The 22,500-nt window shown below is 48.4% G+C and overlaps 2 protein-coding genes across 3 annotated transcripts in view; both read left to right on the top strand.

Annotated features, from left to right (window-relative positions):
- The window catches only part of LOC311312297 (ER degradation-enhancing alpha-mannosidase-like protein 3), a 12,480-nt gene extending 6,371 nt beyond the window's left edge, over positions 1 to 6,109 (top strand). For both annotated transcript variants that reach the window (XM_084442213.1, XM_084442214.1), the window contains 12 exons: positions 250 to 347; positions 655 to 780; positions 911 to 994; positions 1,502 to 1,585; positions 1,812 to 1,936; positions 2,161 to 2,326; positions 2,471 to 2,628; positions 2,792 to 2,903; positions 3,207 to 3,380; positions 3,690 to 3,855; positions 4,242 to 4,436; positions 4,819 to 6,109. In XM_084442213.1, the coding sequence (XP_084298339.1) occupies positions 250 to 347; positions 655 to 780; positions 911 to 994; positions 1,502 to 1,585; positions 1,812 to 1,936; positions 2,161 to 2,326; positions 2,471 to 2,628; positions 2,792 to 2,903; positions 3,207 to 3,380; positions 3,690 to 3,855; positions 4,242 to 4,436; positions 4,819 to 5,108 (1,778 nt within the window). In that variant the 3' untranslated portion in view covers positions 5,109 to 6,109. The remainder of the gene's footprint in view (positions 1 to 249; positions 348 to 654; positions 781 to 910; positions 995 to 1,501; positions 1,586 to 1,811; positions 1,937 to 2,160; positions 2,327 to 2,470; positions 2,629 to 2,791; positions 2,904 to 3,206; positions 3,381 to 3,689; positions 3,856 to 4,241; positions 4,437 to 4,818) is intronic.
- Positions 6,110 to 11,423: 5,314 nt separating this feature from the next.
- Positions 11,424 to 22,500, top strand: part of npdc1a (neural proliferation, differentiation and control, 1a) — a 20,791-nt gene continuing 9,714 nt past the window's right edge. The window contains exons 1-2 of the mRNA XM_084441619.1: positions 11,424 to 11,707; positions 21,711 to 21,860. Coding sequence (XP_084297745.1) covers positions 11,608 to 11,707; positions 21,711 to 21,860 — 250 coding nt within the window. The 5' untranslated portion in view covers positions 11,424 to 11,607. The remainder of the gene's footprint in view (positions 11,708 to 21,710; positions 21,861 to 22,500) is intronic.

The following is a 22,500-nucleotide window of genomic DNA, read 5'->3' as shown; positions in this document are numbered from 1 at the left end:
GTTTATTAACCGGTGGGGAACACTCATCGCAACACACACGTCACACACAAGCGCTCCCAACGCACCTTTTTATCACTGTCATTAACCACTGTTTGTTCCTTTGGCTGGCCGTGTGTGTGTGTCCGTGTGTGTGTCCGTGTGTGTGTCCGTGTCCGTGTCCGTGTGTGTGTGTGTGTGTGTGTGTGTGTGTCCGTGTGTGTCCGTGCGTGTCCGTGCGTGTGCGTGTGTGTGTGTGTGTGCTGTTTCCAGACAGTGGAGTGGGAGCTGGTATAGACTCCTACTATGAGTACCTGATGAAGGCCTACATCCTGCTGGGAGACAACGTGTACCTGGAGAGGTTCAACACTGTGAGCTGCTCTATATCTCTGCTCCTCTGTCCACGACATGCTCACATTTATCTAAGATTACAGACCACGTTGGCGACCTGCAAGTGTGTGTGACGTGACTCCAGCTTGTGTGTGTGTGTGTGTGTGTGTGTGTGTGTGTGTGTGTGTGTGTGTGGGGGGGTGTCTGGGTGTGTGTGTGTGTGGGTGTATATGTGTGTGTGTATGTGTGTGTGTGTGTGTTGTGTGTGTGTGTGTGCGTGCGTGCGTGCGTGCGTGTGTGTGTGTGTGTGTGTGTGCGCGCGCGTTTGTGTGTGCGCGCGCGCTACAGCATTACAGCGCCATCATGAAGTACATCAGCCAGCCCCCTCTGCTGCTCAACGTGCACATGCACAACCCCACGGTGAACGTCCGCAGCTGGATGGACTCCCTCCTCGCCTTCTTCCCCGGCCTGCAGGTACGTCCTCCGGCGTCACCTGTCTGCCCCCCCCCCCCACACACACACACACACACACACAGAGAGAGTCGGCGGTCAGTCGTACGGTCAGTACAGCTGCGTGTAACGGAGGTGTGACCGCTCTCCCCAGGTGCTGAGGGGAGACCTGAAGCCGGCCATAGAGACACACGAGATGCTGTACCAGGTCACCAAGCAGCACAAGTTCCTGCCGGAGGTAAAGCGCTGTGGTTTGCGCGGGACTGAAGAGACCACGCCCTCGGGCTGTTTTAAGACCATGGCCGTGTCCGAAATTCCTGCTACTTGCTATATAGCAGGCGAGAAGTAGCATGCTACTTCAAAAATGTGCCTGCTACCTCTCGCCTGCTATTCTCGCCTGCTACCTCGCCTGCTATATTGTCGAAAAAAACGGCGAAAAACGTAGCAAAGTCCAGAGCATGCTATTCCGGATGTTACGTCACTGTTCAGCGAAATTTTCAGGACAGCTGTCATGGCCGACGGCAGTAAGCAGTGCATTAGCATTGTTAAGTACCTGCCATCAAATTAAGATTCTGTGAAATATATCGTTTCGAAAAATTATTTCTTTATCCAGGCATCTTAGTTTTAACAGTTTCATTATAGAGGAGCAGGTATGTTGGTGTTTGCTGTACGGTATAGGAGGGTATAGTCTGCCTGTGTCTCTAGGTAATCTGATTGGCTGTCTGTTATTTCTCCTCTGCTATAGGCTTTCACCACGGAGTTCAGAGTGCACTGGGGTCAGCACCCCCTGAGGCCAGAGTTTGCAGAAAGCACCTACTACCTCTACAAGGTAAAACTGGTATCGATACCATTACCCATAATCACATTGTGAATATAAAAAGAAAACTGAAATAAATATATCATAAGAAGTTAAATAAATTGATCATAAAAAAACAAAAAGTTGACATTCTAACCCCGGGTTAGGAAGGAGCTCAGCTCTGCCTGTACCACTCACTAAAGAGAGGGGTGTTTTTAATCCCGGGTTCCTGAATGGCCTCCCTCCTTCCTCCCCCCAGGCCACAGGCGACCCCTACTACCTCCGAGTGGGCCAGTCCATCGTGGAGAAGCTCAACGCTCACGCCAGGGTGCCCTGCGGTTTCGCCGCCGTGCACGACGTCCGCACGGGGACCCACGAGGACAGGTAGTTAGGGGCGACACACCACCCGCCTCCCTGGTGCTGTAGACCACACCAGGCACAGCATGGCCAACACCGCGGCTCAGAAACGGCTTCGTCCACCACGTTTCGGCTGTGTTCTGGAGGCTCGTCGGGGTTGCGCTTTGCGGTTAGGTGCTCTCAATCTGAGAGGTGTGTGTGTGTGTGTGTGTGTCCGTGTGTGTGTCCGTGTGTGTGTCCGTGTCCCGCAGGATGGACTCGTTCTTCCTAGCCGAGATGTTTAAGTACCTGTACCTGCTGTTCTCCGAGAAGAGCGAACTGCCCTTCGACATCGACGATTACATCTTCACCACCGAGGCCCATCTGCTGCCTGTGTCACTGTCCACCTCCCAGCCCCCCTGCCAGGGCAACAACACAGTGAGGAGACCCCCGCGCACACACACACGCATGCACACACACAACTTCACGACAGCTTCCAGTGTCTCTCTGACCACATCCCAGCGTTCTACCGTCCGTCCTAGCTAAGTAATCAACTGACCAGCCGTGTTGTGTGCGTTCCAGGAGGCGCCCCCTAGTGTGCAGGAGGAGGATCTGTTCACCTACTCCTGCCCCAGCACCCAGACCCTGTTCCCCAACAACCCTTCCTTCGCCAAGACCATCCGGGACAGCTACAAGTACCTCACCGGGGTGGGCCGCGCCTTCCACGCCTCGCCGGTCAGGTGTGTGTGTCTGTCCTGGCGGGCCGACAGGAGGACGGGAGGTCCCGTAGCCCCAGGTCCCGTCTCTTCCCCCGTTCGTTGACTTTGCTGTGTGTGTGTGTGTGTGTGTGTGTGTGTGTGTGTGTGTGTGTGTGTGTGTGTGTTTGTGTGTGTGTGTTAACAGGGGGATCGAGCTGCCTCTTCACGACAGCGGTATGGAACCGGTGGAGTTCCTGAAGAGCATGGGCATCTCTCTCACGCCCCTGAATGAGGCTGCTGCAGCAGGGTTACAGGGGGTAAGATGGGGAGGGTTTGGGGGCGGGGAGGGGGGGGGGGGGGGGGGATGGGCTCTCCGACCCTGAAGCACCGCCATCACCACCCACTCTGTTAACTTCCCACGGCGTTGACCTCGAACGTTGATCTCTCCCTCCCTCCCTCTCTCACCCTCTCCCTCCCGCCCCCTCTCTCTCTCTCTTCCTCTCTCTCTTCCTCCCTCTACCCCCTCCCACTTTCTCTCTCTCCCTCACACTCTCTCTCTCTCTCCCTCCCTCTACCTCCCCTCCCACTGTCTCTCTCCCTCTCCCCCTCCCTCCCTCCAGGAGCATAAAGGGGTGTTCCGGGTGAAACTGGTGGCGGAGGTGAGCCAGAGCCCCGAGGAAGAGGAGGTGCTGCCCCTCATCGTCCAGCTCATATCCCCCCCGTTTCTGGGTAGGACGGTCCTGACCGCTGGGCCCGCAAAGTTCGGAATGGACCTTACCAAGCAGGAGCACGGGGTTAGTCACCTGCCTGTTTGCCCGCCGTGGAACTGTCAATATTAAAGCGCGGCAGGCAGGAACAGCGCTGTTTGTTTTCTTCCTTGAGTCACTGTAAGCCTTGTTTGCTCGCGTCGCTTGAGATTAGTGGATAACTGGACGTCTGCTTGTGTCAACACTGGCCTTCGCCATCAGAGGTTTTCCTCCGTTCTTGCTCTGTCAAACACACAAACACTCGCTCACTCTAATATCCTCTCTCTCTATCTCTCTCCCTCAAACACACACTAACACACACACGTTCTCTCTGCCTACCCCCCACCCCTTCCCCAGGTGAAGGGTAGTATAGCGAAGGCCGCCCCCTACTCGGCGTGCGGGCCTGTGGAGAACGCAGACCAGCTGGACGGACGCATAGCCCTGGCCCTGCGAGGCGACTGTATGTTCGCCGCCAAGGCCCGAAGGCTACAGGAGGCCGGCGCCATCGGCATCATCTTCATAGGTGAGGGCTACGGCTAAAACAAACACATTCACAGGTCATCATATCGCCTACTCTCGATCTCAGTGCTGTGAGAGTGACAGCTTAATCCCAGAGCTTAGTGAAACCTTACTTTACTCTGTCTACCGTTATGGAGTGTGCTCAGGGACAGAGCCGCAGTAGATTTTAGGTTACTTATTTTTGGGGTACGGCTCTTAAATATGCTAAACTGCTAAGAGTCATAGACTAATCCCTTCGACTATCAGCCACACAATCCTTGGTTTTGACGTTTGGTGGAAACGTTAAACCGTTCGTTAGATAAACCGACAGCTACAGCGTGACGCTGTCAGTCAACTGCCTTCTGTTCTCTAAATACCGGGTCCCGCTGTCCTTGTCCGTCCGTCCCGCAGACCACCGCGAGGGCAGCAACAGCGAGGACTCCCCCCTGTTCCAGATGGTGGGCGACGGAGACCTCTCCGGCGCCGACATCAGCGTGCCCCTCCTCTTCCTGTTCAGCCGCGAGGGGGCGGTGCTGACCTCCGCCCTGGAGGAGCATCACAACGTCGACGTGCTGCTCCTGCCCAAAGAGAGACAGCTGGGCCACGGTGAGACGAGACGGACGCGGTGGGGGGGGGTTAATGGTCGGGCCACAGTGAGGCTAGTGACTTTAGGGGAGTCGGCCAGCGCTAAGCTAACGTGCCGCCGGCTAGAAAGCAGTCTCACGTAGCCAGACCTTCATCCACACTTCGTTTTGCGCTGCTCCAGCACTGGAGAAGGGTCTGGCCGCGCCCGACTATGATTCTGAGATAGGGGGTGGAGAGATGTATTTCTTTAAACCAATCACAATCGTCTTGGGCGGCGCTAAGCTTGTCCCCTCCCCCAACGGTGTCCTTGCAAAATAGTGACAAGAAATTGAGGGTCAAAGGTCAGAAATGCGCCTCTCCTGCCCTTGACGTTCCGTCCGTCTCCCTGTCTCCCGCTCCCCAGGCAGGTCAGAGAAGCCCCTGGGGATGAACATCAAGTTCCGTCTGGCGGAGGAGGGCGAGCTGGAGGAGGGCGCGGCCCGCGGCCCCACCCTGCAGTTCCTCCTGGAGAAAGGAGAGGTGCTGCTGGAGGAGGAGGAGGAGGAGGAAGAGGAGGCGGCGGCATACGGGCAGGAAACCGCGCGGCGCTGCACGCCGCCAGTAGGGGTCGCCGCCGCCGTCGCCCCCTGCATGGAGACGCAGAGTCACGCGCCGCCGTCCCAATGCCACAACGAGCCGGAGACCGACCCATGACCTGATCTGAGACCAGCCTGGTTCCTGTGACCCCCCCCCCCCCCCCCTCCCTTCCCACAGCCGCTCCCTAACACCACTCGTTGGTCAGTGTCCAGACAAGAGGACCATCTGGGCTGGGCCAGAGTCCGGGGGGGTCCGGGGGGGTCTGGTCTGAGCTGGCCTGACTGCTCTGTCCTGTTCTATCTCAGAGGGGTCTAGTAGCCATGCTGTGTGGTCCTCACCCACTCCCCCCACTCTCTGAACCCTGAGGACGTAGTCACTAGTTACTGGAACTCTGTGTTTGTGTATGGGACGCTGTGCTGGACGGGGATAGGGTGACACGGACACAAACGACCTCTAGTCTCACCTTGCTAAGACTGTTTGATGATGACGTTTAGTCTGATGTCTGGCCTAGGGAGACAAGGATGACTGCGCACAGTGAGAGCTGAACGGGAGAGAAGAGGACGGAATACTTGGCTGCCTTAGTTAGGGCTTTGTTTTTGAGATGCAGTTCTGTCTAACTTGACTAGGTTGAGCTGCGGTGATGAATAAGGGGGTGTCTGTGGTGTCTTGTCAACCCAGTAGTGTTTGTGTGTGTGTGTCTGTGTGTGTGTGTGTGTGTGCACGGGCGCGTGTGTGTGCGCGAGCGCACGTGTATGACTGACTCAAACCTGACTAGTACTGTTTAAGGATTGGGAGGTGAGGGATGGGCTGGAGTGTCCTGACCAAGCAGATGTGATGAGCCATCCCACCTACCATAGCTCTGTTACCAGGCAAAGGGGCCAGTTTGGTGAACCAATGAGTTCACTCCTATTTATTTTGTACTGGTAGGCTACATCAGGGAAATGCAAGAGCGAAACATGTTTCTGTGGGCGTGTGTGGGTGTGTGCGTGGGTGTGTGTGCGTGTGTGGGTGTGTGTAATTATACTACCAACTGCAGAGGCCCCTGGCCCTGTCTAACCTTAGTAATGTTGTAAGTGTGTGAGCAGGGTTGAGTTGTTGGAGTCATGCCTGTAACGGGTGAGAGGAGGGTGGGGTTCTGGGAGTCATGCCTGTAACGGGTGAGAGGAGGGTGGGGTTCTGGGAGTCATGCCTGTGACAGGTGAGAGGAGGCTGGGGTTGTGGGAGTCATGCCTGTAACGGGTGAGAGGAGGGTGGGGTTCTGGGAGTCATGCCTGTGACAGGTGAGAGGAGGCTGGGGTTGTGGGAGTCATGCCTGTAACGGGTGAGAGGAGGGTGGGGTTCTGGGAGTCATGCCTGTGACAGGCGTAAGCTCCAGTTGGGCACTAGTTTTATCTGCCCCAGTTCTCCTATGCCACCAGTCCCATGATGCCATGCACTTTGGCACTTTGCTCTTTAGGCATAACCTCACGTAAAAGGCCACATAGCCTGTCTTCAACACGGAGTGAGCGAGCGTGCGTGTGTGTTTGTGTCCGTGTGGTGGAGGTATATATTTGTATGACCATCAGTTTTCTTTTTGCTGCCTATTTCTTATGCAGGATGAGAGGGTGTGTGTGTGTGTGTGTGTGTGCGCGCGCGCGCGTCTGTGACAATAAAGAGATGCAGAGCATTCAGACGCATAGGATTCCTATTTGAAAGCAAATGCAGTCAGTCACTAAGGCATCATATACCATTCAATCCTTCATCTCCATTAATCTCTCAGATACTCATTCATTTAATCTGTTATTTTTTAAGCAGCGCAGTCGCTTCTGTACATGACGTGTGTCTGTCCGTTTTTGTCGGTTTGTAGCATGAGCATTTACACCAATCAATCAGCAGAGGGCAGTAGAGATTGCTCATAAACAGCTTGCTTCACCACCTGGGAGTCATTTATTTATCAGCGGGTGCATTGTAAGATTCCCATCAGCCTGTGGGAATTTGGGGTATGTTTGCCTAGAAAAGCAGTGTTCTGGTATCAGTGTAGTAATGTCACCTCATTCATGCAGTTGACCTCTCGTTGATGCTGCTGAGTTCATTTGAAGTCTTTCAAGTCTTAATCCAACATGGCTGCCATTGTGTATACTATACTTCTGTATATCCAAGGTGATGTCAACCTTTATACCTCGAGACTCTGTACATGGCCTTCCTGACCATTACTGTTCTCTCAGAGGAGAGGGCCATGGACTACATTGTTTTAAATGTTTGTTTAGGTATTTACTAGTGTATATCAGCCATTTTGGAATGTTGATAAGGGTAACTGAAGCTAACAAAAAAGTGCCAAAGTGATTTTAAGTTCTATTTCTGGTAGTGTCACATTCAAATATATGTTGTCTTTTTCTCAGTGTTTGCAGACTGTTTTCTCAGTATTTGCAGATTGAGATCTGAAGCAAACTAATTTAGGAATAAACAATCATGATCATCCCTGTGTGACTTTTATCAGCTGTACGATTTATGAAGTTTTTCCTATTGTGCTGTAAACAATTAAGTCTGTAGTCTGTGTGTATTAACTATCCCCCAGAGATCCCCCGCTATCTATCAATATGTTCTACCTAGCGGTTCTGCACAGGGGTATACCTGTACCAGTAGCTATTATGACATGTGTTTTGATTAGAAACAGGGGTGTAGCCTACTGTAAGAATATGGGGAGCATATTTTTATAACATCGTTATGTAAGATTTCAGGGACCTTATATTTCGATAGACCAATATCCTCTATCAAATAATGCTCCCACTACAGAGTAATTTTAGATTTTACCACTACTCACTCCGTACTGTAAGAATATGGGGCAGCATATCTTGATAGACTAGCCTATTCTAACATGGGCCTATTTGCCACCGATTCAGCATTTTGGTGGTCAGCATGGTGGTCACGTGATATCCTGTCAATTGTGGAGGTGCCTCTTGCGCATGCTCACAAAAAAACAACGGATTTCCTGTCAACTGCAGAGGTTACGATTTCCTGTCAACTGCGGAGGCGCCTCTTGCGGAGGTCGGCCATTTTGTCTGCAGCCAGGTACCGCATATAAATCGTCGGAACACCTGCTGTGATGTGAACACCTTTCTGCTTTGATGTGTTTGTGATGTAGACTAACACATTCCATTCCAGAGATCAAGATGTGCCCCGTGGTCATGGTGACCACTATCTTTTATATCTCTGTGTATTCACTCACTCCCAAACATGGATTTTTCGAAGAAGACAATTAAGTTCGGGGCCCAGTCTCAGCTGAGAGGGAACAAAGACAACTGCAGGTGACATTTGGCACATACCTAGCTAGTTAACCGACAACAACGTAGGCAACATTAAAGATATCTGATCACGTCTCAATGAAAAACCACATCATGCTTTTCTGACCATCTTGTTTTTAGCAATAAACTACGAGCCAGTGTTCTTCGTAGCTTGAAGCAGACCTCCATGGTCAACGACTCAGGTAGAAGTTGTTGGCAATATAACCCCAATATGTGCAATTTGGCCACCATGTAAAACGTTGGGGCCTAATTTTGAACAAATGTGCAACAAATTAATTTCCCCATTAGGCATTAATAAAGTAGAGCGCCATCTATCTTGAAAATTATGTAAATGTCAATGTGATTAACCTGATCAGATAACGGTAGCATAATTGATAAAGATATTTTGGTTGTCCTTTTAGGGGCCTGTGGACCCCAGCATGTCAACCACTACACAGACCTGGTCACACGCAGGGAGACAGGAAAGGTGGAATCACAGAGATACAAGTCTCATGCTATGGATTTAATATCCTCACACATTCCGTTCTACTCTTCATAATGCTAAAATGCACATAACCTACAGTAGCCTAACTTATTATCCCAATGACTTGATCCCAAGAACTTTGGTAACTCCTGGAATACCAATTACGATACACTACGATAAACTGTGTAACAGCCTACCCAACGCCAAATTTTGTAGGCTGTCATATCTGTCCCCTCTGTACCGAACCCTGTTGCAGCTGAAATTCCCTACACTGGTCAGCAGGGGGCACCCTCTCACATGCGAGCAGGTTCCAACACAGAGGTCCATCCCCTCAATGCCTGGTCTGACCAACTCCAAGGCCCTCACTGCCCGCAGGAAACACTCCGTCAGAGGTCAGCTCCAGCAGTGTTACTTGAGGGTACACAGAGTATACTCACTTATTTTTCCATGGACACAGAGTAGACCCAAGTATCAATGCATTTTAGAGCATTCAAACAGAGCCCATCTTTTTTTTGTTTTGTTCCCAGAGGTTCTTCCCAAAGGCTCCTTCCTTCCACCCTTCCAGGCTGATGGTCCCTGGAATTTCCCCAGCCCCCCTACCAGGAGGAGGGTTCAGGAGAGTGGGTTTCAGAGCCATGAGGTACAGTAGGCTACAGCAGACGTAGGCTACCTAGCAAGGACATCTGATGTTCCGCAGATCAGTTAGACCTAGTCTCCCTCCAGACTCAAATATTATGTTGAATCGCTGCGCTCTGCATACTACATTATAGAGTCTGTGCCAATTAGCCGCCCAAGCTGGTATTATGAGGGCGTATCGACGGCTCAAAATGGAAAGAGTGACAGGTCGTAGCAGCAAATGAGGGACGCTAGCTCAGGTTAGATGGGCCGGGCATGCGTGGGTGGGAATGCCTGATCGCGAAAGTTGTTACTGATTGGTGTCGCAGGGATTCCTGCGAAACCAATGAATTGCCAGGATTTGAAACCAGATTTTTGCATGAAGTGTCCCAGACCTATAGAGAGATCTGCAGCATGCAGTAACGTAGTTAGCATAGCTTACGTAGTGTATCAGCGAAAGAACTCTCATGGGTCTGGTGTTGAGACTAAGTTAGCCCTGACTTCCATATTGACCAAGGCATTTTTTGTGCTCCCCATCTGATCGATCCCATCAATTATCTTCTAAATATCCCCCAAATGTTTGTCTTTCCACGCAAAAGCATGATCCTATCCAATCAAATATTTTACCCACAGATATTTGAATTCTATGATTTCACCACACTCTACTTTCCATCAGATGGGGGAGGGCCTGAGTCCCTTCAACTGTGACAGGCCCTGCAGCTGTGATTCTCTGGATGTGGAGTACTCTCTCTGTGACTTAGACGAAGATGGTCATCAATGCTGACACCAGCATGCTCTGATGGCCTGGGGGCTGGCTTGGCTGCTCCATTTTTGTTAAATCTACAGCAATATGCCAACGGTTAGTAGACCTATTGACAGAGATATTTTGTAAAGAAATAAACAGGCTTCTATCACGTTTTTGTGGGGCCAGTGACAGTCATTGACTATAGACGTATGGGGCTGCCGAGAATAGCCTAATCCTGCCAGTTTGATTGATAGGCCTACTCCTGGTGTGCCCTGATTCAGGTTCCTTATTTTGTCACATGTAGGCTAATGTACAGTCACAGTGAAATGTCGCTGCCGGCTCCGAGATGTGCTCATTAATATAACTACAATACACAATTTACAAATCACCCAAGAAGTACAAATCTATACAGTATAAAGATAATAGTAGGCTATAAAGATTACCAGTATGGATGGATTATATACATGTTACATATATGGATGGGGTGCATGGGTGTGTTATGTACATGCTATAGCTACAGCCTAATAAATAATCACGGGGGTATATTGTCATTTGCATTATGTTGGTTGCGTACCTTTTCCCTGATTGGAGCAGAGAGAACAGTCCATTGCCTGGGTGGCTGGGGTCCTTCAGGATCTGTTGACCTTGGTCTTGCATCTTCTGGTGTAAATTTCCTCGAGGTGGGGGAGTGGCCCCCCTAAAGTACGTTCCTCTGACCGTACCACCCTGAGAATGGCATTCCTCCTACAGTAGATCTAATCTGGCCTGTCATGCGTGCCTCATTGGGACCTGTCAGGTCTCTCACATTCATTCATCTATCTTTCCTTGTGTAGGCCTACTAAATTAGTATCTGTCCTTGTGTAAGCCTACTAAATTAGTATATTTCTTTGTGTAGGCCTACTAAATTAGTATGTTTGCTTGTGTAAGCATACTAAATTAGTATCTTTACTTGTGTAGGCATACTAAATTAGTATATTTACTTGTGTAGGCATACTAAATTAGTAAGACTATGACTACCAGGCGCACGTCGCAGTTTCAATATGAACTGGAATAGGGCAATAAACGGTCTAATTTATGTCCCGTTGTCTTGATAATGTACTGGACAAATGGTATAGCCTGCGAGCACGGCGACATAGGCTACCTGGCTGCGCAAAGGGGCCAAACAAGTTTCACCGCCGCGTCACGACGCTGATGCAACGCTAGGATTTGACGTAGCCTACCTCCGCCTTTTGCCCGTGACTCTTTTCCATCTAATCTAGCTACTCTGTCGGAGCTGATTCCCCCCTCCTGCCTCCGTCGAGCGCGCCGCTATCTTTAGCCACGACACGGATTACCGAGAGCGCAGAGCGTGAAACTGCTTGGCAGGACGGCGCTCCTCCTCTTGGTTGTGTGTTCTTTACTAGTTGTCGCGGTAACATCATCTTTTTGCGCAGATAAACGGACAAATAGAGGATGGGGGAATGATAAGCCCATGTCCCCGTCTTTCGTTCTCCGTTCCTAAGAAGCCCAAGGATGCTGTCTCTCAAACGGCTTGAACGACAACCCCGGGCCTCCCTCCTGCCGGGGGTTCTGCTGTGTATAATTCTCGGCACTGTCAGTGCTAGTATGCCAGGTAGGAATAACCTTTTTATTACATAAATCAAATAGAATTCGATCAGTCGTAATGGTTTTGCTCACATGGAAACAAATGCATGTCAAGATAATTAAAAATGTCATTCGAAACAGGGCTGTCAGTGTGGAATGTTTATGAGCAACAGTAGATTGGCAACAACTGTAACAGACCATTATCTGGTCTCGTCTAACAAGTCCGCGCTTCGGTGAAAACGAACAAAAAAAGAACAAGGAAATAATCAGAGGAATTCCCGACAAATTCTGCCCCTCATTTCCTTTAAAGTCTAAGTTACTTCAATGCATTAACAACGGCATTCATTTCCTTCTGTTCTGTGGCACAGGGTTGCACTCAATAATAATAATAGTAATAATACGTTTACTGTAGGCTAGTTGTAAACAGATAGTCATTGATTGCATGCTGTTTGTTATTGTGTTTACACTACATGTCATACGTGTTTCAACTTATATTCTACAATATTTTACCACCTTAAATAACTTACATCTGTCGCCTATCTGTCTTCCTAGCAGTGTTAATAGTTAGGACACTGGCTGGCTGACTGGCTGGTGGTGATGATGTGAGCTGTAGAGATAATCTCCCCTGAGCTCTTATCACGGAGACCTAGTGGGAGATGCAACAGCTGGACACTCTCTCCATCTCAAACATGTGGCTGGAGACACACATACAAACTCACACACACACGCAGGGGACTTTTTACACATTTTCTCTATACATTAGGCACAGGACTATATTCACACTGAATGCTCTAAACACACACACACTATGTAATTTTCAACACCATATAACCTGACTCTAGCAAAACATGCATAATCCTTTAAGGGTTGAGTCCCATGTGTTTATATACACATTGTAATACATGTTTACGGTCCATCCAGTCTTTCATGTTTGTTCATCCTCCAGACTAATGCTTCAGGCTTTGGGTGTTTATTAGTGCTCTAACAATACGTGTCATCAGTCTGAAGTGAACCTGACCACGGGACTATCACTAACAGTGACAAGCAATTTCATTTAATCTTCATTTGCATCGACACCACCGAGTCTTGTCTGAAAGCCTTCCAGCATGTACAGCAACATGCCATCTTCTTCAGCTGACTGTGAGACTGCATTATCTTTCATTCCTCACAGTCTTTATCAGCCTCTTCCTTCTCTCGTACCAACTGTTCTCATGTTGTTGTAGTTTTTCAAATGTCAGTTTTGTCATTGAGCAAGTTGCTTGCGTGGCACCTTTTTGAGCAGGTGCAGATCGACAATACTGACATGTACACCACTGACTCACAGCACTACACACATAACCCTAACCACCAGTCAACCACAGTTGACGCACGGAGAGTAGGAGAACGATACTGTCAGAGGCACAAAGCTAAATTAAGATTATAGCTGCTGCGCACCACTGGGTTGGGGCCGGGCGTTTTGAGGAGGAAGAGGAAGGAGGAGACAAATGACAAATACATGAGGGTCTCTGTCTGGACTAATTATTTAAAACTTGAGTCTGAAATCCAAACAGTACAATACCTGAGTAGGCATTAGCATGTGTATTCTCCATCACCTGAACTCACAACCATAAACACCAAGGGAATGTCATGTTCTTGTTGAGCCAAGTGAGAAGCTGTCAGTTTGGCCTTTGCTAAACTAATAGTTCTAATAAAACTTCTACAAAAGAACGTTTTCAAACAAACTTTTAAAAAAATCACATGAGGCATGAGGCAGCCTTCATGTATGTATGTATGTATGTATGTATGTATGTATGTATGTATGTATGTATGTATGTATGTATGTATGTATGTATGTATGTATGTATCCATTTATCTATCATCTTCTATCATCCTCATGCACAAACTGGCTGGGGTGTGTAACATATTTTGGCTTGTCTTAATTACAGTAAATGTGGCTGTGCTTAATCAGTGGCCAATCAATCTGGCCCGCTCAATCAGCGCCCAATCAATCTGGCCGGCTCAATCAGGGGCTAATCAATCTGGCCGGCTCAAGCGGGCCAATCAATCTGGCCGGATGTACTGTAGTCCTAGGCAGGGGTTGGGTGGAGTTGCCAACTGCAACGTCTCTGATTGGTGGAGGGGGACGGGATGAGGAGAGGATTCAAAATACAATTTAAGTATTTTGACAGTATTTGAGATACTGTATACTTCTGAAAATTGTCACTACATCTACATCTTCATGTCAGTGAAATGTTTGTTTTTTTCATGAACATGGGAGATTTGGCAGTGAGTAAGAGGAGCATGGCTGGCCTCAGGTAGCTCTAAAAAAAAAAGATAAATGTCACAGCTTATTTGCATCATAGGAATCCTGGATAAACATATTTATAGGCCTACATACTGTGATGGGAATGAGTTGTGGGACTCTGGGCTGAGCATGGATTCACTGATTGGCTGAATTGATTTGATTGAACACAGGTGGGACTGATTGAGATGTACTGTAAGCAGACAGAAGGTCAGATGAAGAGATGCAAACAAGATGAAGAAACAGTAATGGCTACAAATTAAATTAAATTAATTAAAAGCATGGCACACAGCACAATAACTGAGTATGCATTAGCATTTTTACTCTGAATCCCCCTGGGCTTGAACTCTTATTGAGCGACCTGCCATGTGAGAAGCCATAGATGGTTTCACACTATGACTTAAACATCACAACCACAAGGGTTGCATGTTAATGTCACAGGTGCATGTAACATGGAGGTTTCAGCAGTTTCCACAAAATGTTTGTTAAAGGCACCATGAGGGGCAAAAACCAAAGACTAAACAATAAAATCGAGGTACACACTCAACAAGTGGAGAACAAAAGACAAAGCTCAAGGGACAATGCACAGCCACATCAAATAATGTCTGCGTAACGAATCGCGTACTTCCATACTATATATGATGCCAAAAACGGATGTAGTATGTCCCAATACGTAGTATGCCACATGCAGTATGCCAAAAATACCAGGATGCCCTACTACATCCGGTCGTATTTTGCAGTATGCAAGCCAGCACACTTTTCTGGCTATTCTGACCCCCAATCCAGTGCTAGGTAGGTAGGCAGCTGAAATTATGTCACATGTGTGAGTCGCGCCGTAACAAACGAGTGTTTTGATGAATCCCAGCTGTGGACGAATGTCGCTTAATGGACAGCGACGGATGAGGTCAAATTTCAAGGCGCAATGTTATGACAAGGTAGTATGTCCCAATTGGATGCATTCTGTGGGCAAAGTACATACTTTCTAGGGGCAGCTGTAGTATGTACTGGTAGTAAAAAGTAGAAGTATGTGATTGTGAACTCAGCCAATGAACAGACAAAGGACAAGATGGGAGCTACATGTAAGCTATACTGTATATACACAGACTAACTGTGGGCTCAGTTTTTGATATTTCAAGATCGTGAAGATCGTTTGTGGAGGTTAGTCTGAAGATGCAGTGTAGCAATTGGGGTGTCAATATACCAAAAATGTGGGAGGAGTAGGGTTTTATAGGTTTTTGAGAAAAACAGAGTGATGGACTTGTGATAGGTTGAGGAAGGGCAGAGCAGAAGACAGACAGCTTTTTAACACCTGAATGGAATGACACCGGAATGACAGGCCTTTACTGGAACCCAGGCCACAGCTATCACCTGATCTAAAAACGCAGCTCAAAATAATCTTATGAGACGGAGTAAGCCAGATGTACATTATTCTTTCGAACATATGGGATACAAGTAACTATTTTGTTGTTGTTTGTTTTCAAAACCAATAGATCCAGTGCCAAAGCACTTGTATACTTGATGTAAATCACCTGGTTGATCTAACAGGTCCCTGTGAGAGATCAGGAAGAAACAGGAATCTAATTATATATTGGAGAATGTGTTCCTTAGGTTTCAACTCCACTCTTTTCTTCACCATGGCTGGCCAATCATCTTAACTGTCTATGGACTGAGGAAGGAAGGTCAACTCTAATTGGTCAGGACAGTGCTGTTGCTGTGGCAACTCTGACCACTCTCAGAGAGAATGGTGTGTGTGTGTGTGTGTGTGTGTGTGTGTGTGTGTGTGTGTGTGTGTGTGTGTTTCCGGCCGGGGGGGGGGGGGGGGGAGGGGACGACGACATTACACAGCCTGGAAATTAGGAGGCTAATATTGATCCAGAGACATTTAACCTGCCTTAGTGCAATCTTAACTTTCTCCAGCTGCATTGAACTCCATCTGGAATGGTTTCTCACCCCTTATTATCTTGCACAGAACACATGTCATTTTATTGTAGGGGCTCATCAAAGCTGTCACCCTGCATACAGGAACTATGCTGTATTTTATTGAATACAGAAAAGCTGTGTTTTTGCTGTCAGTCTGGATGGATATATAGAGGGAGAACACCAGAACAGGCAATGCTCATTAACTTGTGTTGGCGGTTGTGCTGTGTTTGTGCTCATTGTACAAAAAAATTAGGCACAAAAGGAGCTTGTTTGTGTTGAACTAATTTTGGGATTCTATGTATCTGGGTCAGGCCACAAATGACAGAACAGTAGGGAACATTCTTATCAAAGAGAGAGAGAGAGAGATGTTGCAGTCGCACCTGTTTGCAGACTGACCTGTTCCACCTCTCTTCAGTGGAGAGGCGGCGCCAACCAGGGTCACTGGTGAGGAACACATTCTTCACCACGTTCTTCCTCATGGTTTCACCTTTCTCTTCCTGCTCAGTAAGTCAGTAACCTGCTCTCTCACCATCTTGTGTGAATATCGACGCATACAGCACGGCTGTTTAAACAGGTGCACATGTTAATCCTGTTCTCTCTCTTGGGATCTCTGGGACTTTATGAGGGGAAAAGATCACCCATCACCATTGTATAGTCACACACCAACACAAGGCGGTAGCACACTTAAACTGGCTTTTTTCTGTTTGAGCTGATAAGATGTTTGTTGACATTGTTTAGGTCAGGGTCGCATGTTCCAGACCGAGCCTGTGTGCTGGGAATAGGAACAGCAGCGGTTTGGACTCATGGGGTTTCTTCACAGCTGAGTTGTGAAAGGAGAATTTAACCGTGGAGTTGGGACATTTCTGTGGTGCAAAGACACAGCGGAGTCTGCAGTCTTTCCAGTTCCCACCACCCCGACCTTGAGGTCGTTTATGGTCTATAGACTGGATAGGTGAAAACTACGGCTGTCGCCAATGTCAGATCAGCGATTTCTCAGAGGAAGGGAGGTTGCATTTTGCAGAATCCGAACAGGCACAGCCTCCTATCCACTAACGAGGCCTCTGCAGGCCAGTCGGTGTTAGTTGTGCGCTGGTACTGTACGTGACTTGGAGGGAATGACTGACTTCCGTTTTATGATAAGAGACAGGAATTCCAGACAATGGGACAGCCTGACCCCCCTGGCCTGCCAGTTTCCTGCCCACTTCACCACTCAACACCCTGGGCAGGAGACATCAAAGATCCATGCTACCAAGACATCAGAGATATATACTTCCCACAGATTACAAACACAGAGAAAGACTTTGAAAACATGACTGATGTTTTCACACGCACGCACACACACACGCACACACACACACACACACACAAACATGCTCTCACTCCTCTCCACTCCATGCCTACATAAAGGCACAGCTTGTGTGCTGTTTGTTGGCTTTTCTTCCTGATTTACGGTGTGCCATAGAAAGAGTGCCTGTAAGGTAGACAGACTGTGCCACGTAAGTGTCTGCCCGGCTGTGTCAGAACTCTGTGCCAGTGTGTGCTTCTCTCACACTTTCATGCCAGTGCAGCTGATCACACAGGCTGGCGCAGCAGATGGCTAGAATAGTCACTTTGCATTTTTATTCACCCTCAAGGTGACTTAAGTTCTGCCATTACATAATGTTTTCAGGTCTGTTTTATACCTCAAATGACCTGGTATGGTGGTTGTAGTTATGTTGCTCTCTCTCTCTCTCTCTCTCTCTCTCTCTCTCTCTCTCTCTCCTGCTTTCGTGTACAGTGTTCAACAATGTACAAATATAGGAAGGGCAAGGGTAAAGTGAAAGGACACATAAGTATTAGTATCATTACAATGGGGGTTGTGTTCCATGAGTTGCCCTTTTTTTTAATTAAAACAGGTCACAAATCTTGCTGTTGTGATCGCACTTTGCGGTATTTCACCTAACAGATGGGAGTTTCCACCTCGTTTTGTCTCTTCTCTTCAGAGCTAGGTCTGTCTGTGGTGGCCTTTCTCTATACAAGGCTATAGTGTACATAGAAGGATTTTCTTCATTTTGGATTCTTCCTAATGTATTAAGTAATTATGTTGGCAATGTGGTGAGGGCTTTTTTATGGACAGTGTCAGAATTGCTGTTTTAGGTGACTACAGAATGCTCTCTGCATCTCTCATTCTGCTCTGCATGCATTATTTGGTGTTTTATGTTTTTATGTTGAACACAGGATAATCTTGCAGAATTCTGATCCCACACTTTAAAATCTCTTTCTCTCTCTCTCTTTCTCTCTCTCTCTCTCATTAGTGATTAATTGTGGGAGGAGTCATGGTTGATATATCCTGACCCCTATGGTTTCTTGACATTCTCCGAGAGCTTTTGTAATCCCAATATGCTTGTGTTGATAAACCAGATTAGCATAGGGTGCAGTCTCATTTTGCTCTATGCATTTTCTTTTTTTGGCAACCTAAATAGAGCTTATAGAATATCCCAGAAGAATTATTCCAGTTAACACAGCCACAGTGTATCTGTGGCAACATGTCAGCCTACCTCCTTTTCTCCCTCTCTCAGTTGTGAACTATCGTTCTGCATTTGCAGTTATCCTGCAGTACATTTGGCTGCTGATGATGAAGTGTGTGTGTATGTTTGTGTGTGTGTGTATGTGTGTGTATGTGTGTGTATGTGTGTGTGTGTGTGTGTGTGTGTATGTATGTGTGTGTATGTGTGTGTGTGTGTGTGTGTGTGTGTGTGTGTGTGTGTGTGTGTGTGTGTGTGTGTGTGTGTGTGTGGAGACTAATGACTGTAGTCCCTTAGGTAGTTACTGGCTTCGCCACATTAACTTTCCAAATTTGTTTTTGTCGCAGCAATGCAGATCAATGATGTTCACACAATAGCAAAACACACACATCTAGACAAAGAGACGGGATATACAGGCACAGAGGTATAATGTGATGGTGGTCAGGTCCGATAATGGATGACCAGACACCAGAGTCACCTTGTCCTGATGTTTGATCTCTGGGCATATGGCTGCTAGATCAAAAATGTTAAAAAACAATGTCTGGCACATACTCTGATGAAAGAGAGATGGAGTGAGGGAGAGAGGAGGAGAAAGAGGGCAGAGGGAGAGAGGCAGGGGGAGAGGGGGAATTAGAGGTTTTCAAAGGCCAGATGGAGACATGATGACATGCAGAGTGTTTTGGGGTTTTGGAGGATAAGCTCAATGGAAGCAGGCTGTAGAAGAGAGCGCTGTAGAAGAGAGCTACAGAAGAGAGCGCTACAGAAGAGAGCTGTAGAAGAGAGAGCTACAGAAGAGAGCTGTAGAAGAGAGAGCTACAGAGGAGAGAGCTACAGAAGAGAGAGCTACAGAAGAGAGCTACAGAAGAGAGCTACAGAAGAGAGAGCTACAGAAGAGAGCTGTAGAAGAGAGAGCTACAGAAGAGAGCTGTAGAAGAGAGCTGTAGAAGAGAGAGCTACAGAAGAGAGCTACAGAAGAGAGCTACAGAAGAGAGAGCTACAGAAGAGAGCTGTAGAAGAGAGAGCTACAGAAGAGAGCTGTAGAAGAGAGCTGTAGAAGAGAGAGCTACAGAAGAGAGCTACAGAAGAGAGCTACAGAAGAGAGAGCTACAGAAGAGAGCTGTAGAAGAGAGAGCTACAGAAGAGAGCTGTAGAAGAGAGCTACAGAGGAGAGAGCTACAGAAGAGAGCTACAGAAGAGAGCTACAGAAGAGTGCTGTAGAAGAGAGAGCTACAGAGGAGAGAGCTACAGAAGAGAGCTGTAGAGGAGAGAGGTGTAGAAGAGAGAGCTACAGAAGAGAGCTGTAGAAGAGAGAGAGCTGTAGAGGAGAGAGCTGTAGAAGAGAGAGCTACAGAAGAGAGCTGTAGAAGAGAGAGAGCTGTTAGAAGAGAGAGCTGCAGCCAAACCTAGGCTCTTGGCAGCGGTGAGATCCCAGCGTGGGCCAGGGTGGTTCTATGAGCAGTGTCACCTTCAGAGGGGGGCGGAGCACAGAGACAGGCTGGCAGGGAGAGGGGGCTGGCCCACCAGCAGAAAACAGCACACACACACACACACATCTCCTTGTCTCACACTCCCATTAGGAAACCCACACGAACAATCTCTGATTCATCCATGTCTCAAACACTCACACAGATTCTGCCCTCTCTCTTCCCACAGGGGGGCGGGGTTAACATCTCCATGATGCACATTTTGAGATGCTGAGCTCACAAAGAGAAAAATCTAAGTCCTTGAGGGGAAAAAAAGTGGGACAGTGTGATAGATTAAAATAGAAAGAGGCACATGTGTTTGCGTGCGTGTGTGTGTGTGTGTGTGATCTACATTGTGAAGTGGAGAAGGTGGCAGAGGAGGAGATGTTATTTCATGCCCACCGGGGTGAGTGGAGTTGCCAGGCTACAGTTCATATGATTACAGAAACTTGGCGAACGATCAACTCACGAGGCTGATCCCGCTGCATATCCCGGAGTCTTTCTCCTACACGCAGTCCGTCCATGAAAACATGGAACGCTGTCGTTCCGCGCATCGTATGCAGTCCCGGGATGACGCCGCTGTGTGCCGCTAGCCTCGCCTCCGTATCCGTTGCGTCTCGTTCGCTCAGTGGGCGTCACGAGGTGTCGCGGGCACGGAATCATGCACACGCCGACGCACACGCGCACACCCACACGCGGAGCGTCTCGGATGTCACACGCGTCACAGACTCCCTGCGGCATCGGCGGAATCGGGAGAGAGATAGAACCCTGCTGTCCCCGGTCGACTGGGATGGTGACTGATGGAGCGCTAGGCCGTTGAAGCTGCCAGACCGAATGGTCCTATAGAACAGAACCAAATCTGGGGAATCACCAGTAGTGAATCATTAGTAGTGTTTGGTGGTTTGTTAGGCCGTAAGGTCAAGTTGGCTCATCTGGGGAGAGCAACTGGAGAGAACAGCGAGCTCGGGAACAACAGTTGAGCTCCCAAGAGTGAGTTCCCCATTTCAGAGTGTTCTAGACAGGGTGGTTCCACTTCATAGTATGTCTCAATGACAAAGATTAATATCTACTCGCATAAATTCCAAGAAACCATTAGCCTTATGTGACGCACACACTGTGTTTGAGATTTGGATATAAAGGTGATGAGCTCAGATGGGCTGGGGGGCTGGACATCAGGATTGTGAAGCTGTATTGAGTGTGTATCAGTAATAAATACTCGTAAAGGCTGAACGACTTGGGTCTCCTGTGAAGTTTTGTACTGTCAGAAATTACCAACACCATCATCTTTGCCGCCTGTTGGCTGAGGCAGCAGTCTTGTTGGCGCTCTTCCCTGTCTTGGCCGTGAAGCCTCTAACTGGTCTCCATAGCTGACACCAGTCGAAGACACTGAGGATGTTCAACGTCACTAGTGTCAGTGAGATGAAACACAGCTGCGTGTGTGTGCGTGCGTGCGTGCGTACCTGCTTGTGTGCGTCATCCCATCTATAATGCGGTCGGTTGCCATGACATTCTCTAGTCATTGCCCGGCAGCAGCTTCTGTCTGGACGATGACGATGTCACACGCTCATCCGCCCGCTCTCGCACACACGCTATTGTCTGTGGGGACATGGGCTTGTTTAGTGTTGTTTTCATCTCTTATTAGGGCGGACCCCAGTGGAGGATAGCTAAAGGCTACGTTGTACATTGTACTATACATTTGACAAAATCTCAATCTGAAGGGGATCCATCAAGCGAATAACAGATAGAATCTCTCCACAGAAGGCCATACACTGACATGACAGGAGATGGGGCCGATATGACAGAGTATATCCACTAACATCTCTGTCTGCCTACCTCCGTCTCTCTGTTCGTCTGTGTTTGCAGCTAAGGGAAAATGCCCCACCCATATAGACTGCGCACGCGAGGGGCGACACTTCTGCAAGCCTGGCACCTCCCACTGCGGCCCCTGCCTCACCCCATTGGAGGAGAATGATGAAGGAAAGTGCGAGATGAAGAAGAGGCACCGTCATCGTGGTATGAGGATGTTGCTTGCTGATAATGCACGCACGCACACACACACACACACACACACACACATACACACACACACGTGCACAGAGACGCACACATACAGTACATATTCAGCATTCCCCTGCCCTTTCCACGTCAAACGGTTTATCCCTGAGCAGCCAGACAGGGGCTCTGGGTTTTGGTCAAACATGGTTTGTTCAGACACAGGAGTCTCTGAGCTGATTCAGAAAGGCTTGCATGCACACGCCCCGTGTCTGCGTATGTCCGGCACGTGGGGACGCAAGTGTGCGTTTGTGACGGACAAACTTTGGCTCCAGGGAGAGACACGGGAAGCTCTTCTCCCACAAGCCCTCGCTCTCTGGGGGCCCCTCGCACTCCCCCCATCCTCCAATCCTCTTCCTCTCCTTTTCTCTTCCCCAACCACTCTTCTGACTTCACTGTCTCTCTCTCTCTCTCTCTTTTCCTGTCTCCCGTAGTCTGTCCATCCATCAGAATTCGGTTTATTTGCCAAGTACACATTTTCGTTACTCACCGAAGAGAAGATGGTTTTCGAACGATGACAGACTTTTCTCCGCGCTGGCATGACTTTCCTGCCCCCACCTGCACTTAAATAGCACACATGCACAGGGCCGAACGGGCATCC

Source organism: Borostomias antarcticus (assembly GCF_949987555.1).
Source record: "Borostomias antarcticus genome assembly, chromosome: 8".
Lineage (NCBI taxonomy): Eukaryota > Metazoa > Chordata > Actinopteri > Stomiiformes > Stomiidae > Borostomias > Borostomias antarcticus.
This window is presented reverse-complemented; position numbering and strand designations above follow the sequence as displayed.